We start from the raw sequence: 21,531 nt of genomic DNA, 5'->3' as shown, positions 1-21,531 counted from the left end.
AACCCAAACAAGCAGTTGTGTGTCACAGTAGCAATTACAAGTTCCAGAGAATTCAAGATACTGTTTGTGACAGACACTCTACATGCATGCATACTTACTCCCTCTTCACGATCCTGACTGACTTACAGGTAAGTAAACATTGCATTAAAGCAGATTTGGAGATGTTTAGTGAGATCTGGCCTTAGCCAAACAAATCAGGACTCCTGACAGATTTACAGGGGAGAAGGTACTGGGTGTGACACACCAGAAAATCACTAAGAGATATTAAACTGGCTGAAGTCTGTGGACTGTGTTTTACTTACCAGTCTTGGGCTAACACCCAGGTCTTTTCTTTCCTTGCAAAGGTATGATGTCAGGCACATGGCAGTTCTTGAGATTCTGTGTAAGCCAGCATTGCCAGAGGCTCTGTGCAGGTGTGGTTAACAGTTATTTAATGATTCTTCACAATTGCATGTATCTGTCTGAACATAATACAGTCTGATTGTAATCTTTCTTTTCACACCATGAATTTGCCCTAGTGTTTCCACCCTTGCAGGTTCTCTAATGCCCAATTGTAGTTATTACAGACCTGAGATTCACTGGATCATTTCAAACCATTCACAAGCACTTTGCTGTCCTCTTGGCTTGGTAAGGTGAAGAGACTGAAAGCAGCATGTTTAATATAAATGCTGCAACTCTTCACTTAAATTCTGTAAGTTTTGTTCCCTGATGACTCACAGAACTCTCCTCCCTTCCCTGTGTTTACACACTGATGACAGGTACTGTTAAGTTTCTAAAAGCAAAAATATAAAAAAAACAGAACACTGACAATTCCCAGGAAAAAGCTCTCCAGTCTTTTTCCTTTCCTGAGCAGTTGCACGAGCCTTTATTCAGTGTAAATACAAGTACTATTCAATTAGTTAAAATCATTTTGAGTGATAGTTCAACTGTTTCTTTTCCAAAAGGTAATAGTTTTCCTAATTAGTCACTTGCTTTGATAAGGCACTGACTTTTACTCTAATCTAAATTAACAAGACTTTATCTACCTGCATCATTTAAACACACCCTACTTGCAAATCTGGTATGACTAAAAACCAAGACAAGTGTTTGGTTTCATTTTACATTTGCTTCGAAGTGCCCCACTTGGAGGTTAATTATTAATCTACTCAAGTATATGTAAAGGTTCAGGGAAACAAAAAGGTTAGTAGGTAGAGTTGTAGTTGAGGAATTATGAGATCTCCATTCCATTTCCATCTTAGATCATGTAAATTTGGCTAGGACATTTAAATTCTGTGAACCTTTACTTACAAAACAGAAATACCAACACCCTCTGTGCAAAGCACTTTGAAATCTTTAGGGAAGAGACTTCATGTGTGTGAGGCAACAGTATGTTTGTTCACACATTCAGGAGACTGAAACTTAGCTAATCCCTTAAGAGCTCACCTGGGAACTGGAAATGAGATACTCAACTCATGCAACTCAAGGAAACTAATGATTTTGTCAAATCTGCAGCAGCTGAAGAACCAGCTCCTTAGGCTTTTACGGCATTTCTCTGCCATCTGGAAAGTGGTGAAAACCACCTGATTTCTGGTACACAGTGTGGAGGTTATAAACCTTCCCACCCCCCACCATCCTGAGGTACTGTAAAATATTTATCCTCGATGTAACTATGCTAACTGTCCCAGAAGTAAGCAAGGGGCAGTATGGACCAGGTCTTCAATGATATCAATGCTATATTGGACCTGTCCAGGGTGTGAGAAGATTAGATCAAAATGGCTTGACAGATGACAGCTCAGATCTTGAAGCAGGGAAAGAAAATGGAAATAAGCAAATGGAGGACAGAACACGCACAGGAGAAACATAATTTGGGGGCATTACTGCCAAATCCTGTCTTCCATGGGAAGGCCTGGCCATTGGCAGCCTGCTCCTGAACAGCTCCATTATAATGCCACTGACTTGGCCTTGGAAAAAAAAAAAAATCAAGACATTTTTTACACCTTTGTTTATTTATAGATTTAGTTAGTTCTTATATAAATCATGGGATTCCACCCAGAAACAGTTTTCTGAAAACAAAGACATAACAATAAATAAATATTTTTTAAAAACAAACAAACCAGCAACCCAGAAGTAAGAATGTTGAATACTTACTGCTGTTCAACAGCAGCAACTGGAATATTATTGGTAAGGTGATTCATTTGTTAATCCGTAGTGCTATAAATAGTACTTTAACCTAGTTGAATGGAAACATAACCTTCATATCTCTAGTCACTTGTTTACTCGTGTAAAATATATGCTTCTGAGTTGGCTTAGGTTTATTCCAGGAAGGGCTGGCAAAGTTCAATGACTCTCCATCACACATTCAAAGCCCTTCAGCTCTCGATTAATTTTGCTGTACTTCTCTTACCATGTTGTTCACTCTGCTCCATCAATGCATGGACTTAAAGACAATAAGAGGCTATTGTAACAACTCAGCCAGTGTTTCCTCATATCATGGGCCAGTGATAGCAAGCCTCTGGCATCAATACCAAGTTTGGCGCCAACATATATTTGATCTGGCACCAGCAATAACAAGCTATGATGGTTTCTTTTTAAGTTTGTTTGGCACCAGTAACAAGAAACATTCACTAATACTGGCAGAGAGCCACAACATTTCACCAAACAGCTTCTGCATCATAACTTCATAACAAACATAACACAGCATAGCTTCTAATTGTGGTGGAGGCTGTGTCTTAGCAAGCAATTCCATCCTAACAATTACATCCAGACCTATCAATACCTGTGCTACCTTCCAAAACCAATTTTGTTATCACTGTAAGAATGATCTCCTTGAAGAGATCCACAAACTGTAAGTCCATCACCATTTGGATTTTATCTCTCTTCGTGCAGTTATATGAAACCAGGTGATCAGCTGTGAGAAAAGCCTGTGGGGACAGTTACTAAATTAATTCATCACAAAATATGTTGTAAATACTCTGTTGACTTAACCTTACTCCTCACCCTTTGCTCTTTTACGCCATGTACTTTCTCAGAGTGCAGACCTGTAATATATCCCGGAGAGGTTCATCTTATGCCAGTGTGAAGCCCAATTCAAGCCCCTGAGGCTTAACATAGCTCTAGTAAAAAGAGAGAATTAGCTATAAATTATCTGAGTCTCAGGACAAAGCAATGTCCATTTTGACAACTCCTTGCTAAATGGCACAAAGCTTTTGATGAGGCCTCGTGGTAGATACCTCAGTGGACACAGCACAGGACAAGGACTCCAAAGAGCTCAGTTCTACAGACAGGGTTGCAATTGATTTGCCAAACAGTTTTCAGCAAGACTCCACTTCACTCCTCTTTGCCTGTAAAGGGAGAGCTCTGAGATCTTTTGATGCAAAGGATGATGTAGGAACCAGCAATCACTTCTCTGGTACTAAGTATTAGCAACAACATCAGTAATGCTGTTCTCTTCACAGGAGAAAATCTGTCCCCGCCCACTCTGTCACAATCTGGTACGCATGAGAATATAAATTTGCTTAAATGTAGACATTTTAATGGGACATGAAGTGGTCACAGGGAGGAAGTGATACTAAGCTTCTGGCATGAGAAAATTTCATTCTGAGCAACAACTCCCAAGAAAACAGACTGTGTGAAACAAAGTTGAAATGGAAGTCCCCGTTGCAAATTCAGCTCTCAGTACCTGCCAAAGACAGAGAAAATCTCTGCCCATGGGGAATGGCTGTCCTTGTCAAAAAGCACAAATCCATAGAGTTCCCAATATAGGAATTTGCCCAGACACGCATTTTGCTTCAGTGATCAAACTCTTCCTCTTCTGGTCTAAGTGAATTTCCACTAACCTCTTTTCTTACAGTTCAGTCTCTAGCTGGATTTCTTTCAACTGTAAAAATATACATACTGCAATTAGCCAGCCTTCAGAGACTGTAGTTCATTTATGCATGCTAGGCATGTCTCCTGCTGTGAGCAGCCCATCCAAAGAGAACTCTTTGAACTGGTTTATTGTTGCTCATGTAGTGTATTGCATTGTCCAGTTTCATCATTTCTGGCAAGGCAGCACAGTCCTGCAGTTTGCTACAGGAGGAGGAGAAGAGATGATGAAGCACTTTGTCCAGCTGGTGTGCTGGACATCTCAAATGTACAAATAAGCTAACTATGGGACTTTCCCAGCCACTACAGAGAGACCTTTATTGACCAGTTGTGCTTATATGATCTTCTCTGGAAGCCCTCTCTAATCTAGTTAGCAGTCGGGGTGGGGGGAAGGCGGGGGGGGAACGAGGGCAGGGCAGAAGGCAGCAGAAGGCAGAAAAGATGGTAAGAAAGGATTCAGTGGGAAATAAATAAATAAATAAAAGCAAGACCATGGTGTGACATACCTTTGCATGACGTTTGCTGAAGTGTAAACCATAGTTTAAAATATCGTGGAGACATGACTGGACCAACCAAAAATTTACCTGCAACCACTGGACAGTGTAGCATTTTACTACATTTAGTAGGGAATATTTTTATAATTCATATCTTGAGCAAATTGCAAAGGGCTACACTACTGTACCTCTAAGTACCCATTGGCACACTTTTACTATTTCTGAATTGAGTTGAATATTGCAGAAAATGGGAAGCAAAGTTGAGCATGTGATTTTCAAGCAACCATTCACGTTTCTTTCCCTTTGTCTTTGACAAGGTACTGTTTTTGGTAGGAAAAGAGGGGGTCGCACATCAAAAAAATTCCTGCTCTGCTGCTCTAAAGAGGAAGAGACATTTCATTTTAGAACAAAGAATTAGATTTTTTTCTACATTGCTTCACTAGAGGTTTTTGGAGGCTTTTCTTGAGGTGATGGGGGTGGAGTGTTTGGCTTTGCTATAATATAGCACATCAAAGTGCTTTTGATGTGAAGTTTACTTAACAAAATCAGTTTTTCCGATGATTGTGTTAATCTTTATAAACCTGAAGGCGATACTGTGCCTTTTAAAAAACTATAGCAGGAAAAGACTTGAGGTTACATATACTCTCAGTGGTGAGAGATGGGAGTAGTCAGACTATTTTGCCATTTCTTACAACTTCACTTGCTGTTTAATGGGCAGCAACAGCAATGGGCTTGACACTGCTCTCATTTGGGTCAGAAAGGCTCTGTTTAAACTAGTCCTTCACATAAGCACCTTCATATGTTTCCTCCAGTAAGAGCCACCACAGATTTCAAGGGCCAGTTTACAACACGCACTGAGAACCAGCGAAGGGGCCTGGAGCTGCAACAAGAATCAGTGTTGATCTTAGCTCTCTAAGATCCCTGTTCCCAGTCGTTAATAGCTATCTCTTTGTAACTGTATTATTTTGAGCACAAGCTTCTGTCCCCTCTTAAATGTTGCAAAACCAGCTTTGCCGTTCACTCCTAGTCTTGAAGTACGGCTGTGAAAAAGCTTCTGTTATGTCTGATGTGTTTACCTACAGCATTTGAATGACTTTTTAAGTTCTTTGAATAAAGATAAGAGACAATGTGTACATTTTCCACACAAATAGTGAAACAGTAATAAAATAAACATCAAAGGTAAGCTAGCAAATCATCGCTACTTCACTGCTATTTACAACAAAAGCAGGAAGAGGAAAAAACCTACCCTCACCATTGGCATCACCTTAGAAAATACAAGTTTTGGAAGGAATTATAGCTTTTTCCCATACCCTTTTACACAAATATTGGCACATACAGTTAATTAAATGCTTTACTGAAAGATCTCCGTTTACATTACATGGAGACAACAACAACAAGGAACCAAGAGAGGTCTCCCTCCTCTTATTTTTGTCTTTCTGAATTGCCAGCATTTCTGAACTGGTACAGCTTTAGTGAGAATAGAAAGACATAAAACCTGTTATTATTAAAGTTAGCAAGAGTACAACCAAAAGGACAGAAGAACTTCTCATGGTTCAGTATTTACCATTTAAGACCCATGCAGACTGAAGAAATGGCAAAGCTTTGAAAAAAAAGGCAGGTGTGTGGGAGAACATATATTCTGTTCAAGAGAGATCAAGACAGAAAGTAGTGCTGTTTGTTTCTTCTGTAAGTCTTCTAAGCCTGCCTTTTTTCATGCTCCTCTCCAACACCACTTAAGAGCCCAAACACAACAGCATAGTCCTAACCGAAGTGATTCTGCATTAAGTATTTACTCTAAAATAAGGTCCAATTTAGAAAGACTGCTTTTGGAAATACGGAGCAATCCAGCTCTTACTCCACGACACAAAATTCAACGTGTATATATGAAAAATAAAACACAAGCACCACACTAGATTTCTGCTGATGTTTTTGTTTTGTTATTGTTTTGCAGATGCTAGCGCTACTGCCATATTAAGTCAAATGGCATTTTGCAATTGACTTTGAACAGTGAGTAGGATAGGACTGAACAGAGAGTTTTCAGAGAAGCCACTGCTGAACGGCTCTCTTCATTGAGTTGGTCTGTCCAGTACACTGTTGAAAGAGGCAAAAACATCTGAAGGAAGGTAAGACCTTGTCAACTGAAACCAAATTACAAACCCCAAAATCAGGACTAATTTTTCTATAAATAAAAGTGTCTAGATAAAATTACAGAATATTTTTTGTCTCAAGTTGTACAGAAAATTTACAGATCTACAACACAGAAAAAAAATCACTTTTTAAAAACACATCAGAAGATTTTATTGGAAAGCAACAGTTACAACAGAGAAGTTACAAACTCAGAATCCAAAAGAGATCAAGCAACGCTACTATATGCACATTAACATGCTTAAAACTAAGGTTAAGATTTTACTCATTATCCCGAAGCAAAAGCCTACAGCATTGCCTACCTGTCTACCTGCTCCCATTTTGCCCCTGCACCGGGTGTGGTTATGAAAGAAGAAAAGGGGGGCCAGGACGGTAACGACTTTGTCAGGCTACATAAATCATTGAGAATTCGCAACTGCGAAGCCGTGTATTATTTTCCAACAGGTTGTTGAGCTGTCACATTACAACTTGTTTCTATATACGGCGTTATTAAAATAAATCACTGCAATGTAACAGGTTCTGCTCTGCCACCTATAAGTCATTCTGTATTTTACACCTGGGAGGCGGGCCCGGCTCTGCGAAGTCGCGCCGAACTGCTGCTTCATTCTAAATACCCAGGAAGGGGAGGGCCCTGGCAGGAGAAAATACAAACAAGTTTCGTAAAATAACTTTCCAACAAGACTTCGCTGTCATCTCAGCTAATTACGGCTCTGATACGGCTTATTAGCGCATACCTACCTTTTCTACCTTGCTTCCCCACCCACCACCCTTTCAGATCTTTGTCCTGGCTCCGCCTCCTGCCGGCGTTATAATGGGCTGGTCTGAAAGTGGTGGAGAGACACAGAACCACAGGGGAAGAGAGAGATAATGACAATAACACTAATAACCCTAATAACCTGGCTGTTGCCAGCGCCGCAGCGAGGAGTCAGCCCGGTGTCCCGGCACTGACGGGGGCCGAAGCCGGAGAGAAGAGTGACCCCGACGTCCCTCGAGAGCTTTTCTGCACGGCCGGGGAACGCCGGACGGCACCATCGGCAGCGGCCCCGAGGAGGACCGGGCTCGGGGGGACGCGGAGAGGAGCTGGCTCCGGCAGCCGCTCGCTCTCACCGGCCAAGCGGGGGCCTTCCTGCCCCTCCGCGGCAAACCGCTCTCCTCCGGCCCCATGGAGCAGCGAGAGTAAAGAGCGAGAAGGACTAAAAGGGGGCCGGAAAGAGAGCGAGCGCCCCGGGTCGGGGAGAAGGAGGTGGAAGCCGGAGGAAGCCCCCCGTCCCCCGCGTCGCTGGCTGGGCACCGCCGCCTGTCCTCGGCGTCCACCAGCGGGGAAGGGGGTCAGCCCCCTGCCAGCGACCGCCGGGGCGGCCGGGCGAGGCGGGCGCGGAGCCCCGCTGCCCTGTCCTGCCTGCCTCCGCGGAGCTGTCCAAGGCGGCGAGGGGTCATAAACCTCGTGGGTCGCCTCGCTGCCCCCCCGCCGCCCTTGAGGCCTCGCCGAGGGGCGGGGGTCGCGCCCGCCCAGGGGAGCCGAGGGGCGCGGGGGTCTGCCGGCGCCGCCACCATGAAGCTGGAGGTGTTCTCGCAGCACTACGAGGACAAGCTGAGCGCCGGCAGCGACCACGAAGGCAGCGGCTCCCTCTCCCCGGCGCCGGTCGAGAGCGAGCTGGGCTCGGACGGTGACTGCGCCGCTAACAGCCCGGGCGGCGGGTCCGTGGGGCCGGGGCACCCCCCGCCGCCGCCCCCTGCCCCGCAGGCGCCGCCGCCGCCGGCCGAGAGCGCAAAGGGAAAGCCCTACACGCGGCGGCCGAAGCCGCCCTATTCCTACATCGCCCTGATCGCCATGGCCATCCGCGACTCGGCCGGCGGCCGCCTGACCCTGGCCGAGATCAACGACTACCTGATGAGCCGCTTCCCTTTCTTCCGCGGCGCCTACACCGGCTGGCGCAACTCGGTGCGCCACAACCTCTCCCTCAACGACTGCTTCGTCAAGGTGCTGCGCGACCCGGCGCGGCCCTGGGGCAAGGACAACTACTGGATGCTCAACCCCAGCAGCGAGTACACCTTCGCCGACGGTGTCTTCCGCCGCCGCCGCAAGCGCCTCAACCGCGCCGCCCCGCCGCCGCAGCCCGCCCGCCCCGCTGCCACCGCTCCACCGCCGCCGCAGGAGGCGGCCGGAGCGGGCGCCGCGTCCCCCGGCGGTTCCCCGCGGTGCTGCTGCGCCTCTTCGCCCTGTAACTGCGCGCCGGGAGCCGCCGCCAAGGAGGCAGCGGTGGTGGGCAGCGGGGGGGCGGCGGCGGCGGGCGGCGGAGGCGCCAAGTTCTCCAGCTCCTTCGCCATCGAGAGCATCCTCCGGAGGCCGGCGGGGCCCCGCGGCGCCCCGCAGCAGCCGCCGACGCACGCCCGCCTCCTCTGGCCGGCACCGCCCGCGCCCCCGCACCTGCTGCCCGGCCCCTACCCGCTGCTCCCCTACCCACCTGCCGCGCAGCACCCGCCCGCCGCCGCCCTCTACGGCGGCGGCCTCCTGCAGCTCTGCGCCTACGGGCTGGGTGAACCGTCGCCGCTGCTGCTGGGGGGCGAGCGGCAGGCGCTGGCCCACGGAGAGCCGCCGGCGGCGGAGCGGCCGCGGGCGCCGCTTTTCCCCGTTCCCCTCCCAAAGGGCGGGCGGGGGCCGCCGCCCGGCTCACCGCTCTACGGGCCTCTCCGGCTGGCCGGAACGCTGCAGCCGGCGGCGGGGAGCTCGGCCTCGTTCCATCCGTACGCCGTGGAGACCCCTCTGGCTTAATGGAGCCCCCCTCCTACCCTGCGAGGGTAGGCGGGGAGGCGGGGAGGGGGAAAGGAGGAGGCTCTGGATCTCGCACTTTAACTCCAGAGGCGACCAAAGCCTCCAAGCAAAAGCCTCGGTGACTGTGCCTTAGTGTAATGACAGTGGGTTTAACTTAAACCAAAAAAAAAATCAAAACCACCAAAACAACTGTCGTTTTGGACATAGCCATGTGCCTCAAGTGCTTCTTACTGTTCGTTGAGACTACTTGACTTCAGCCACTCCCTCGCCCCCTCCTTTCTATCCCCACTCTTGTCCCCGCATCTCCTGCCACCAAAGCCTTGGGCAGCGGAGCAGGGGGTGCCCCCGCGGAGAGGCGCGGCGGTGGCAGCCGGGGGATGCGCTGTGCACTCGGGAGGGCGGGGAGGTGGGAGGTGGGAGGGGGGCCGGGGCGGCTGCCGGGAGGAGCAGGGAGAGAGAAAGGGAGGGGGGCGGGGGCTGCTGTGGAGCCGTAGGTCTGTACTGCAAAGCGATGCATCACTGTGCCAAAAGAAACCTCTTGTCCTGTCCGGCATCTAGCATTTCGTGGGAAGGGAGGACATTAAATTATTTATAAAGCAGTGTTTTTAACACAGAGTGCAGCTTTTTTAATTAATTGGTGTTCTTGGGGGGGTGCGGACGTGAGAAGGGGAAGGGCTCAAAGAAATGTGAGGCATTGTCTCCTGTACTGGTTGGCGTTGTACATTTAAGGCCAACACCACTACTACTGGAAAGAGAATAGTAATTTTTTTTTCATATTTTATTTTTATGTTTGTATGTAATATATGTGCGCGTGCATTTTATTGGCGCTCGGCGACGATGTTTTTCCTTTCTTTTTTTCATCCTCTCCCCCGAATAAAAGTTGCCCTCTAAATAAAGACGGTAATAAGGAGAAGAGCGTGATGGCTGTGCTGGCGTGGAGGGAGGGGAGCCTGCCGTGGAGCAGCCTTGGCCGAGGAGCGCTTGGGCTTCAGGGGCTGCCCTTTTCTCCCCATCCCTCCCAGCAGGTAGAGGTGCCGCGTATGGACCCGGCTTATTTTGACCACGGAATGTATGAGAGGTTCTCCTCTCGGGGTGCCGCCAGGTTTGGAAGTCCTCTTCAATCCCTCGAGTTAAATCAGGTTTCCCCGCCGGCGCTCAGCCCTGCAGAAAGGCTGAAAATTTGCATGCTGGCAGGCTGGCTGCCCGACTTGGGGGCAGCATGCGTAAGTCCTGCGCATCTGGTTGCTTTTCTTTATTTTTTTTTCCTTCTTTTTCTCGTTTTCCCCGAAGGACAGCAGACGAAATGTAATCCTATTGTCATCTCTCGGTCCAAAAAAAAACTCGCTACAGGAAGGTCACTGGCACGACCGGGCTTCCAGTGCTTCTGGTGGGAACAGCCTCGCTGGCATCTGCAGCAGCGAAACCTCAGCAGGGTGAACGCTATTGAATATTTGCTGGTAATGAAACGTTTACACACGTTGCCTTCTCCCGACATGTGTTACGCTAAGGCAGTTTCCTATTGTCAGAAGTGATCAGGAAAGCCTCAGAAAAACTGAATCGGAAAAGCATGGTGTTTTACCTGCCCCTGGTACTCAATTCAAATTTAATGGCGTCCCCTAACTCGAAGATCTTCAAACAAACGCCGAAATGATAATTCGGGGCTTGTTTGTTCGTTTGTTTGTTTTAATAAAAAAAAAAAAATAGGCGGGCTTTTTTCCCCTCCAAATCTTCTGTAAGTACAGATCATCTCAAAAAACGAGGACGAGCAAAATGTGGGGCACTGCTTGTTTTTTTCTGGGTTTTTTTTGTTTGTTTAGTTGGTTTGGTTTGTTTTTGTTTTTGTTTTTGTTTTGTGGGTTTTGTTTGTTTGTGGGAGGTTTTTTATTTTTTTCTGGGGGGCTTTTGTTTGTTTGTTTGTTTGGGGTTTTTTTTATATTTATTTTTATTTCGGACCTTGGACTTGCTTTTCCCTCAGCGCCGGGTTCAGCCACTCAAAAGCTTCTATCCTACTCGCAAAAAAAAATGCCGAATAGAGAAGACAGGTTGGGAAAAGAAAACTTCAAACAGAACAATCTGGAGACGAAAACACCGACTTGTTTCAATACAGCTCAAGCAGATTTCACGGTGTGTTTAGCTCAGACCATAACATTCATCAGAACATTGCGAGAGATTAGTGACTAATGTATGAAGTAATCCAACCCTTGAAGAAATTGGATTTTATGTACACACATGCATGCACACACACACACACACACAATTTCGACACCATTCTGCCTCCAAGGCTCTGTTCAAATATAATCTGCCCTTCTCTAATCTACCCTTTCCTCTAGCTTGTATTTTAACATCTCTTTCTTTATAGGAGTCCACATGAGCCGTCAGTGCATAACTGCTAATGTATTTTGGTTTTGTCCATCTGTAATAGTCATATTTCAGGGTATGTTAAAAGCACCCGGACAGAACTTGGAATTTGTTATTATAGCCATAAGCGTGTATTTAATCGGATGTACGTATGAATAGGGATGTATGTGTGTGTAAACGTATGCTTAACAGGATGGCATTTTGCTCTTAGAAAAGTCCATTTTTATTAAAAATAACTTATCTTTTAAAAAAGAAAATAATCTCACGGTGTTCGAGACGTGCTTCGTGAACGAGTATTTACCTTCTGTGAATCTGGATTTTTTGATACATCGGGAAACATACGTCAGCAGTACAGCATAAGGGGTATCTGCGTCCTCGCTGTCCCTCCTCAGTGCGTGTTGGGATTTTCCCAGCAGGTCAGGATCAAAATTTGAGGGGATCCTGTGGCAGCCGGGCTGCCTAGCGATCCGCTGGGAGGGTGGGCAGGGCAGATAGGTACCTCCCGCTGTCTGGAGCCCGCTCGGAGACAGGGCCGGGGGACTAGCGCTTACTGAACCGCCTCCTCCTCTGTGAGCCTCATCCTCTGAAGAGAAGGCAAGGGACGAATTTCCCCCTCTTGACCTTTGGGTGGAAATCGCCTCATTCGCGATCCTGCTCAGCCCATGCCGGCGTTTCTGAGCAAGGGAGCTGGCACAGGTTGTTCGCACGCAAGTGACTTTATGGGGGGGGAAAATAATTTTAAAAAATGCCTGGGGGCCGGCTGTCATCCTGTCCCGCGTACCTGGCAAAGGCAGCTGCACGCCCACTCGAGGGGTCGGTGGAGAGGTGGGAGGGCCCTGCCCCTGCCCGCAGCTCCCGGCCTGGGGCTCCCGGCTGGCCGGGACCCGGAGCCGGACCGGAGCCGGCGGATGGGGAGAGGCCAGCCCTGGTGTACAGCCATAAATCCGGGCTGTCAGCTGTGACAGACGGCTGGTGAAACACAGCACCTGTCCAAACACTTTCCAGCAGCAGGTAATCAGAGAACCGACACTTTACATTTTTGTGTGGAACAAGCACATTAACCATTTCTCAGACCTTCCCACAACAGCGACGTTTGTGTGTCTGGGTGCTTTGTCTTTCTTAACGTCTAATAAATCAGGATGACAGAAGAGAGACAAGGCCTTTCTCCTTTTGATATTTGACACATCAGCAGTAAGCCAACACTTTTGTGCTCTGTTCTTTCGGCCCTACCAGGGTCTACATCACCCAGAGTATCTGTTTGTTGGGTGGGTGCTTTTTGAGATACTTGAGAGAGATTTTTATATACTGTACAGGCAAAACTGATGTTATTATCACAGAAAGCCTGGCTGGAATGGGGGGTGTAACAGTCTGTTCATTGACAAGTGAGAGGATTTGCAAACATCCCGTGCTGGCTGCTCCATTATCTCTCATCTTCCTTTGTGCAGCACTTGGTGGAAACCCCAGCCTGAGCAGAATTACACCCAAATTCTGGTCCACCTGGGTTCAGGTTTTGACTGCCTTTTTGAAAATACACTTGTCTTTCGAAATAAATACATTTTGTTTCCAAGACATTTTGTTCCATAAGCATTTCATCCATGCAGGTTCTGAATGTCCTAGTGTGATTCAAAGAGAAAAAAAAAAATCATACCTGATAATCAAAATATTTTCATCAAACATTTTTACAGGGCTTCTCCCTTTCTTACCTCCCCTCCACTAGACAGTGATAAAACCAGTTACTTACCTGAATAATGTTAGTCCTAACCACTTTCCTAAATCTCTTAATTTTTAACCTACCGAGCAACAGAACTGCATAAACTCCTCGTTTGTGATCAAATTCATACAAAGAAATTAATAGATGCCAAGCATGAGCTCACAGAAGAAGCAAGCTTGCACAAATGATCTGTGGATAAAAGCTTGTATGGATTGCACAGATCCCATGCAGCAGGAGAATATAGTAATACTGTGCCTATTCTTCTTTATAGCGGAGGCAGAGAGTTTTACACTTTTATCTAAGTGGAGACATACAAATCGGGCAGTGTCTTGATTGTGTTATTTTCCTATCAGATTAATTAATCCCCCTTTTCACTGGTCAGGTCTGATGAAGCCTGAAACTTGCTTTCAGCTTTTAGACCCCCAGTCACCCATAAGATGAGATAGGTAGCCCTTCAGTATCCTTAACCTTTACTCAGGAAGAGCCACTTTATTCAAGAGCCATGTGAGCACAGCAGTGCTAGGTACAAGATCCGATTCAACACAAATCTCCACAAAAAATTGCAACCCTTGGTATCAACTTAATTTCACACTCGATGCTGAGAGGACTGAAAGAGGATGAGTGTAATTTTGCCTTGGGATCTTGTCTGCTTTTTCTGCCTCAAATTATTATTCTTACATACCTTGCTAGGACATATCAGACATAGAAGACCCTTAACAAAAAGAAATTTCACTCCAGAAAAAGGCACATACAAAGAACTTGGATTCATAGGCCCTTCATGTTTTCCACTGTGCCGTAAGCAGCCCAAGGTGAAACTTCCTACACAAGAGCAAGGAGAACAAATACAGCAACACATGGAAGAGTAGAACCTCTCAACCAAAGTCCAGGTTTTGAACAATTCCTCATTGACCTAGGGGAGGTGTTTCATTTAATAACATACAAGAGAGTCCCTTTGTTTTGCCAGTTTTTTTTGCCTTTTAAGTCTGAAGTAGACATAAAAACAAAGCTGAAATCCACCTCCAGCCAAATTCAAGACGCTAACACTGTGAATTTGACAAGGGTGGTTGTATCCTGTTGCAACTTTGCCCAGCACTGTAGTAGCTCTTTAATAATGGGGTGGAAAGGTTCCATCTTTCATTTACTCACTGGAGAGGAAACATTCTACTCTTGAATAAACTCTCCTGTCTTCACTGACACTCTCAGAAGTCTCAAAATCAACCATCTATGAAGCCCAAGTACCCCAACATGAAATCAGACAGAGAGCTAAAGAGAGCCTGGCCCTTTCTAGACATTCAAACCTATATTAATGCATCATTATTTAGGTTATATAGATTGCCAGCTTCAGAAAAGTTATAATTTACACAGTCTCCAGGCCTGCATAGGAGCAAAACATTGTTATTGCCTTCAGTAAGTTTTAACTCCATACAGCTGGATGGACCAGGCCTTTGTCCTCTTTTCCAGAGCCAGAGGGGGTGTGCATGAGGAAGGACTGAGAGAACACACTGTCATAATATTTATGCTCTTGCACCATGCTATTGTTTTCTTTGTTATGACATGTTTCAAAATTTCGGAGCTCTTTCAAGTAGGATGGCATACTAATAGTCTCTTTTTGCTATGAGGAAAAGCAATGCCTCTGTGGGTTCTTTCCTTGGTAGCAGAGCAGACAATATTCAAGATGGAGCAATACACCTCTACTCTTTAGTGCAATGCCTTAAGCAGAGTATGTTGAAGCAAAGACCATAAGGTAGAAAAACACGAGAGGGAAAAAAAGGAAAAATAGCTTGACACCTCATTTTCCAAATTCCACTGTAGTTGTTTCCTGATCATAGCTATTCATCAAGTACATGTTTATAAGCAGTACGTAAGGGCTCACAAAAGTTTTAATAAGTATAGCTTAGCTGGTTTAGGTCCAATGGGTTTATTTTAGCTGTGTTTGAACTGTTGTTATTTTGAGTAATGATTTGGTCCTGGAGTAATACTCCAATAACACCTAACAGCCAACTAGTAAATCTTCACATAAATAGTATATTTCTTGTTATCCTTACTATTACTGAGGTATTTTTAGTTTGCTCTAGAGAAGCAATGTTAATGAATATCATACCAGAGCCAAACTGGACTTAGCTACTGGTATTCTGTGGCTCCATGATGTATCCCAGGTTATCTCATTGGACAGAAGAGTCTTAAGCAAGATAGGATCTGTGAAAGCCACTTTACTTTGTCAGAACTTTTAGTTACTTGACTTAGAGATCTTCAAGTTTCAGCAGAAACCTGAGAGTCTGATTTCATAAACTTGTATTTTTTTTTATTCATTGCTGTTACAAATGGCCAAATAAACTTCAGTATTTCAAGTAGAAGTTGTCAATCTTACTTCAAAGTTTTGAACATATAATATTCTGTAAGATCTCAGATGTTACCTATGGCCTTTCAAAACAGACATATGACAGCAAACTCTTTATTTCAATTCCTTCCACACCATTTTCTGTTGAAAACTCTGACACCTCACTACAGAAATCGTTTTCCTTAGCTTTCTAATAAAAGTCTATGAAAATCCAGACATGAGAAGCTTCTAGATTTGCCCAATTCACTTTTCATCCAGTGCAGCTTGTTCCAGTTTATTTTTGATAACTTACGAAGCAAGGCAGTATCTAGTAGCCTTCTTAAAATATCCTAAGCTGTGAAGAAGAAACCTGACAGAAAATATGGTTTTCTTTGTATAAGAAGTTAAGTTGCTTTGCCAGTTAATAACAGTCTTTTAGTATTTTATATTCCTAAAACAAGTGTCTATTGCAATTCTCTTTCACCATCAAGCAACTGCTGTTGCTCTGGGCACTTCATGCAGCCATCTTCAGTACAGTGGTATGTGTTCATTACTCACTCATACAACACTGAGGTAATTCCCCTCTCTTTGGCATATACAGGCTTCAATTAGTTGTATGTTATCATCACATTCCCCATTAATCACTTAGCAGAACTGTACAGATGCACAACAGCAACTTTCTCACTTTTTCCTCATAAGTCTGTCCAGGAACCCCCCTAGTCATTTCTGTTTCTCTCTGAACTTCTCTCTAGTATCTCTTTCTGACTAATCATAAGACATGACAAAGGCATAGCTTTCTGTGTCACAATACCTGGAGTCATGTCAGACTCTTCTCACGCCCCCCAGCTCCAGAAGCAGCAGGTTAAAGAAGGACAAATAAGTTATAAGTTATCTCCCCAGCAGCCAGGTTAACACATGACAACAGAATATACAGACCCCAGTTACTGAACCTTCTTAGCAATAACCATCAAAAAAGCCCTTCAATGTAACAGTTCAACAAAGTCTTGTTCAAGCAGAGAAACATCTTTCCTGTTTCACCTCCCTCTGCTCCCTTATCCTACTCTTTTCCAAGTCTGTTCTTGAGGAAGCAGAAACAATTTCTCCCATGCAAAACATTGAGCACAGAGAGTTTATTCTCTCTCTGCAAAACATTGAGCACAGAAAGACAGACCTTGCCACAGACTCTTTTTCTGCCAACAACCTTTGCTAAGATGACTTTGCCCTAAGTCACTTGTAGATACCACCTCTCCTTTCAGACCCTAATTTGGAAAGATAAGAAGGGCATATAAACTGCATTCTTCCTGATCAAAGCCTCTGGGTCAGCTCAGTGCACCTGTGCCGTGACCAAGTCACTGCTGAGATCTCAGCCAAAGTAAAAAAAACCCCACATATACCACTGTTAGTGCCAGTTCCTGAGAAAGCTTGGGAAATCTGTGGGTCTTCTATATCTAGCAAAATGCAACATTTTTCAGAACTCTATAGGAACATTCAGGTTTAAAGTTTCCTATTCCACAGGGACTAGGCACTATTCCCCATTTCTTTACTCCATATAGAGGAGATTTCTTTTACTGTTTGCTGGGAATAAATTCCCCCCACCCCATACTGTTCCCAGTGACTGCAAGAAAGAATTTCCTCAGTGCATTATCATTTCTGTCACCACAGATGATGGATTGAAATCTGACCAGTTTACTCGACAAGCTCACCACATGCAATCATCTTGTTATTATAGTTTCTACCTCTCCAGAACAAACAATCAGGGGAAGGATTGTCAGGCAAGCCAAATTACCTTTATTTAATATTTGCACCAGTAAAAATGGAATTAGACACTTTCTTGTTCCTGTACAGCTGAAATTTCAAGACCAAAAGATCCTGTAACTAGCTTAAAAAGAAGTGAAAGGCACACATTTTCCTAGCTTGATTTAAATGCTGGGGCATCATGCAGGGTTTTTCTACAGGGTGGAGATGACTCCTCAAACTGGGAAACAACATTTGAGGCAGCTAGAAATCAATCAGTTCACATGCAGGTTTGCAGACACTGGAATGGTGCCAGAAGCCTGCCAATTGGAGGACTATGTTGGGCTAGCAGAGAGGATCATGGCATAAATAATTGTGGATCTGGTGTTTGCGCTAATTCATAGAAGTTGGTTGCAGTTTACTGTCTTATTCTGAGGTACCATATAGGTCTTTTCATTTTCAGGTCACAGAGTGGTATCAGCAATTGGTAACTATTTCAGTTTTATATATATTAATGTTACATAAAAACCAAACTCTAAAATAAAACATCTTAAGGCTAATCATTCAAAAACTGGGACCATTGTGCTCATAAACCTTTATTTTAGGCCCTTTTATTTCAGTGCACATACCATTGTAGTGCATTGTTTAAATTACAAGATCACACTACTTTTCTTCCTATAGGAGTCCTGCATCATCCAATAACTAGTTATTGTGGGAAGGAAATGGTCTTGTGCAAGCAAAAGGAATACTGTTCTCAAGGCCCTGACTCGATGGAAGTCAGGAGGTTTATTCCAAGTGAGAAAAAAGAACTCTGGACATTTCAAGTATCTAAGCCATAGGATTCTGGATGTGCATATACATAGTAGTCAATATCTTTTCAGCAAACTTGATATCAGTATATATAGAAACCTGTTGTAAACGAAAACATATTTTTTGTATTTGGAGTACTTCTAGCAGTTAGCTTTATTAGGAACACAGGCAGCTGTTACTATACCAAAATCTATTCTAACACAGGACACTGCACTTGAAATGTCAGACTCTGTGGTATCACACACACCCTGTTGTATTATCCTTTTAGAAATGATATTTTGCAATTTCTGAATAGTCACATGCACCTAGAGTTGAGTCTAACTCAGATAATGATCTAAGCCATGGGACCCTTCCCTTTGGCACAGTTCTGCTCTTCCTCACCAGGACAAGAAGCCTGGCTTAGCATGCTGGTGCCTACAGGTCTCTCAAATGTGAAGAGGTCTGAGAAAACTGTACCCTTATCCTTGTATACATTCTTATTTAATTGCTTGCAAAACAGGATTGTACACTGCTTGAGTTTAATTTATTTTGGTTGGTTGCTTTCATAAGCACCATCCATCCACCTCCTCTGATGCAAGCCCAGCAAGCAACATACTACAATCAGAGACCGTGCCTATAGCCTGGATCTATCAGCCATCACTATACAAAGGGCAGCACAGGAGCATTACAGGGATTTATGACACCAAAGGGATGACTTGCTATCCATAAACTCATTACTAGAGTTCATTCCTCAAAATGTCACATATTGCCCTCAAACGATGCCCACTGCATGCAGTTTCTACTGATATCAATTACATCCAAACCTGTATATGCAAGCTATAAAAACTAGCAAATGCTCAAGAACAATACAAACCAATCATTATATTTCACCACTTCGTGACAGCTGTGAGACCCTTGAATTGTGTGGAGAACATATACTCCCCCAAAAGGACTGGTAGGAATGGGTGCAGGAAATGACTAGATCCCTGCTATTTATTTGATAAATTTCCTATTCAATAGCAAGAGTAGACTGAGAAATACTGCAAATATATTTCCATATATTGACTGGGAAGTATGTTCTCTGTTTAGCTTCAGCCACACAATTTCATTTCACAACAGAAAGTTGATGATACCAAAAAAATAAAACCCATTTGTTTTCAAGGTATACACATCTACATGACAGATGGCTCCAGCTGATTTCAGCAGGAGTTCTCATGGACACTAAATAACTCAGTCATTCAACTCTTGTTGGGAGTGGCTCAAAACCCAGCAGAGCCAGGAACTAAATGGAAGCAGCTATACACTAATCTTAATTGCTATTCTATAAATAGTCTGGGAAAGAAGGCAATGGGAAACCCCAGCCAAATTGAGCAACCAGAGTCATGAATGGGTGTTTTTGTGTGCCCCATGTTATTAAAAGGCCAAATAAGTGTTCAAATTAGAAGGCTCAAACACTAGCATGAAACTCTATTTTGAGCAAGAAGCTCATATTGGCATAAAGCCAAAAAAATGATAAAAGTAATTTTTACCTGATAGTTTGATATGTGTTTTCATCTGTCTCCACCCTACTTCTTTATACTCTGCTATGTAAGAGCCGAATTTGACATCTTCAGATGCTGAACATGCTGATTATCTACATAGCAACTTAATATGAAGAGCCTTAAGCCCATGACTGCAGTGAGCTGTGAAGGACCCATAGGATTTCAGGGTGCTGAGCTTACCATGGGCCAAGCTGCATCCAGTTTTTCTGAGGTTTTCAGAATGCAGCAAAGAATAGGTTAAACAACCAAGCATGCCTGCTTTTGTGCATTAACAGCCCACCCCATAGACTCTGCAAGGTTCTGCCCCATACAGGCAGGAAAGGTCTCTGTCTCATACAACGCCACCCAGAAGTGATGGTGTGCAATGCCATCCTTACTGTAAACAGAAGGAGCCCTTTGACTCCACTGTGAGGCAAAAACAATGAGCAACATCCGGAAGATCTACCAGACCAGTTCTCTCAATGGCATATCCCCTTGAAAGGCACCACACAAAAAAACCTAAGCCTTCAAAATACACATTCATCCTTCAGGGATAGTCACAATAGGCAGGAGTTAGATGCCCATTGACAGTGAGTGACTCATCATTCTTTAGGAAAATCAAGTCACCCCTTCATCTATGGGGACCAGGATTTTGGAGACAATCCTGAGGTCCAGAGTGATGGATTCATGTTTCTCTAACCAAAGCTGTTCCACAGGCTGTCTGCAGGGATACTGGCTTCACACAGCCACTGATGCTTCTCAGGACCATTCAGTTACCATCCAGAGCAGCAACTGAAAGGAGCCTGAGGAAGGAGGAGGGAACAAGTCACAGTCTCCCGAAGGCCTTGCTGCAGCTCTGTCTGACAGCACATCAGTTGAAAGTGAAGAGGTTTATAAGTTTCCAGCTTAAACACTCTTTATCACCATGTGCAGCTCTGAATGCACTGCCCTGAGGGTTCTCTTCTGCCCATCAATGCACAGATAAGTTATCATCACTTTCCATCATGTAAACTCAACTACTGTTCAAGTTACACTGATATGTGATAACTATAGAGTGTTGATCATCCATATTAGGTTGAAAACATACCTGAGCTTGGAGATATTTACATGTACAGGCTTGTAGAGAAGTTTGACTGGTAGGCCTATTTGCATAAGGTTGTCTCTCCTTACCTTATTAGTTCTACAGATTGAACACACATAAAAAATAATATTTAAAAATAATTTGCATCTTTTCATTAAAATAGAATTACTGTGAGGACAAAGCTGAAAGCTAGTTTCATATTAGGAGTAAAAAGTCCTGTTTTAAATTATTCATGTCTCAATAAATTTTCATTTGTTTTATTTTTCAGAGACTTGATCAACACTGACAAACACACTGCTGCTTTCCATTTGCTTTGTTTCCTTCAGTACTTGCTTTATTTAGTGCCTTCCCACAAAATAAGGAGAAAAATCATTAAAAAAAAATCTAAATATCATCTGATTAAAATAGTATCAACAGAGGAACTCATATTCACTTTATCAATATACATTATCTGAAAATTACATTAATATTTTATCTACAAATAGAAGTCTCTGTTATTTGACAACACATCATTTACACTTACATGACAAAAGATCCCAAATATCATTATTTTCTGGCTACACAAATAAATACCTATTTGTAGTCACTGAAATGCAAATTCACTGGGGAGGTTTAGTTTGGACATTAGGAAAAGGTTCTTCCCCCAGAGGGTGGTGGAGCACTGGAACAGTCTCCCCAGGGAGGTGTCATGGCCTCAAGCCTGACAATGTTCAAGAAGAGACCGGACAACACCCTCAGACACGTGGTGTGAACTGTGGGGTTGTCA

The 21,531-nt window shown here is 44.4% G+C and overlaps 1 protein-coding gene across 1 annotated transcript; it reads left to right on the top strand.

Annotated features, from left to right (window-relative positions):
• Positions 1–8,034: 8,034 nt before the first annotated feature.
• FOXQ1 (forkhead box Q1) lies at positions 8,035–9,255 on the top strand (the record flags this gene model as incomplete). Its single annotated transcript, XM_082045501.1, has 1 exon — positions 8,035–9,255. The coding sequence occupies one exon, from the start codon at positions 8,035–8,037 to the stop codon at positions 9,253–9,255; it is 1,221 nt and encodes a 406-aa protein (XP_081901627.1).
• Between the last annotated feature and the right edge of the window lie 12,276 nt (positions 9,256–21,531).

The sequence above is a fragment of the Streptopelia decaocto genome (genome assembly GCF_964273445.1).
Source record: "Streptopelia decaocto genome assembly, chromosome: 2".
NCBI classification, from domain to species: domain Eukaryota; kingdom Metazoa; phylum Chordata; class Aves; order Columbiformes; family Columbidae; genus Streptopelia; species Streptopelia decaocto.
The sequence above is the reverse complement of the archived record's forward strand: the minus strand, read 5'-3'. Positions and strand labels throughout refer to the sequence as shown.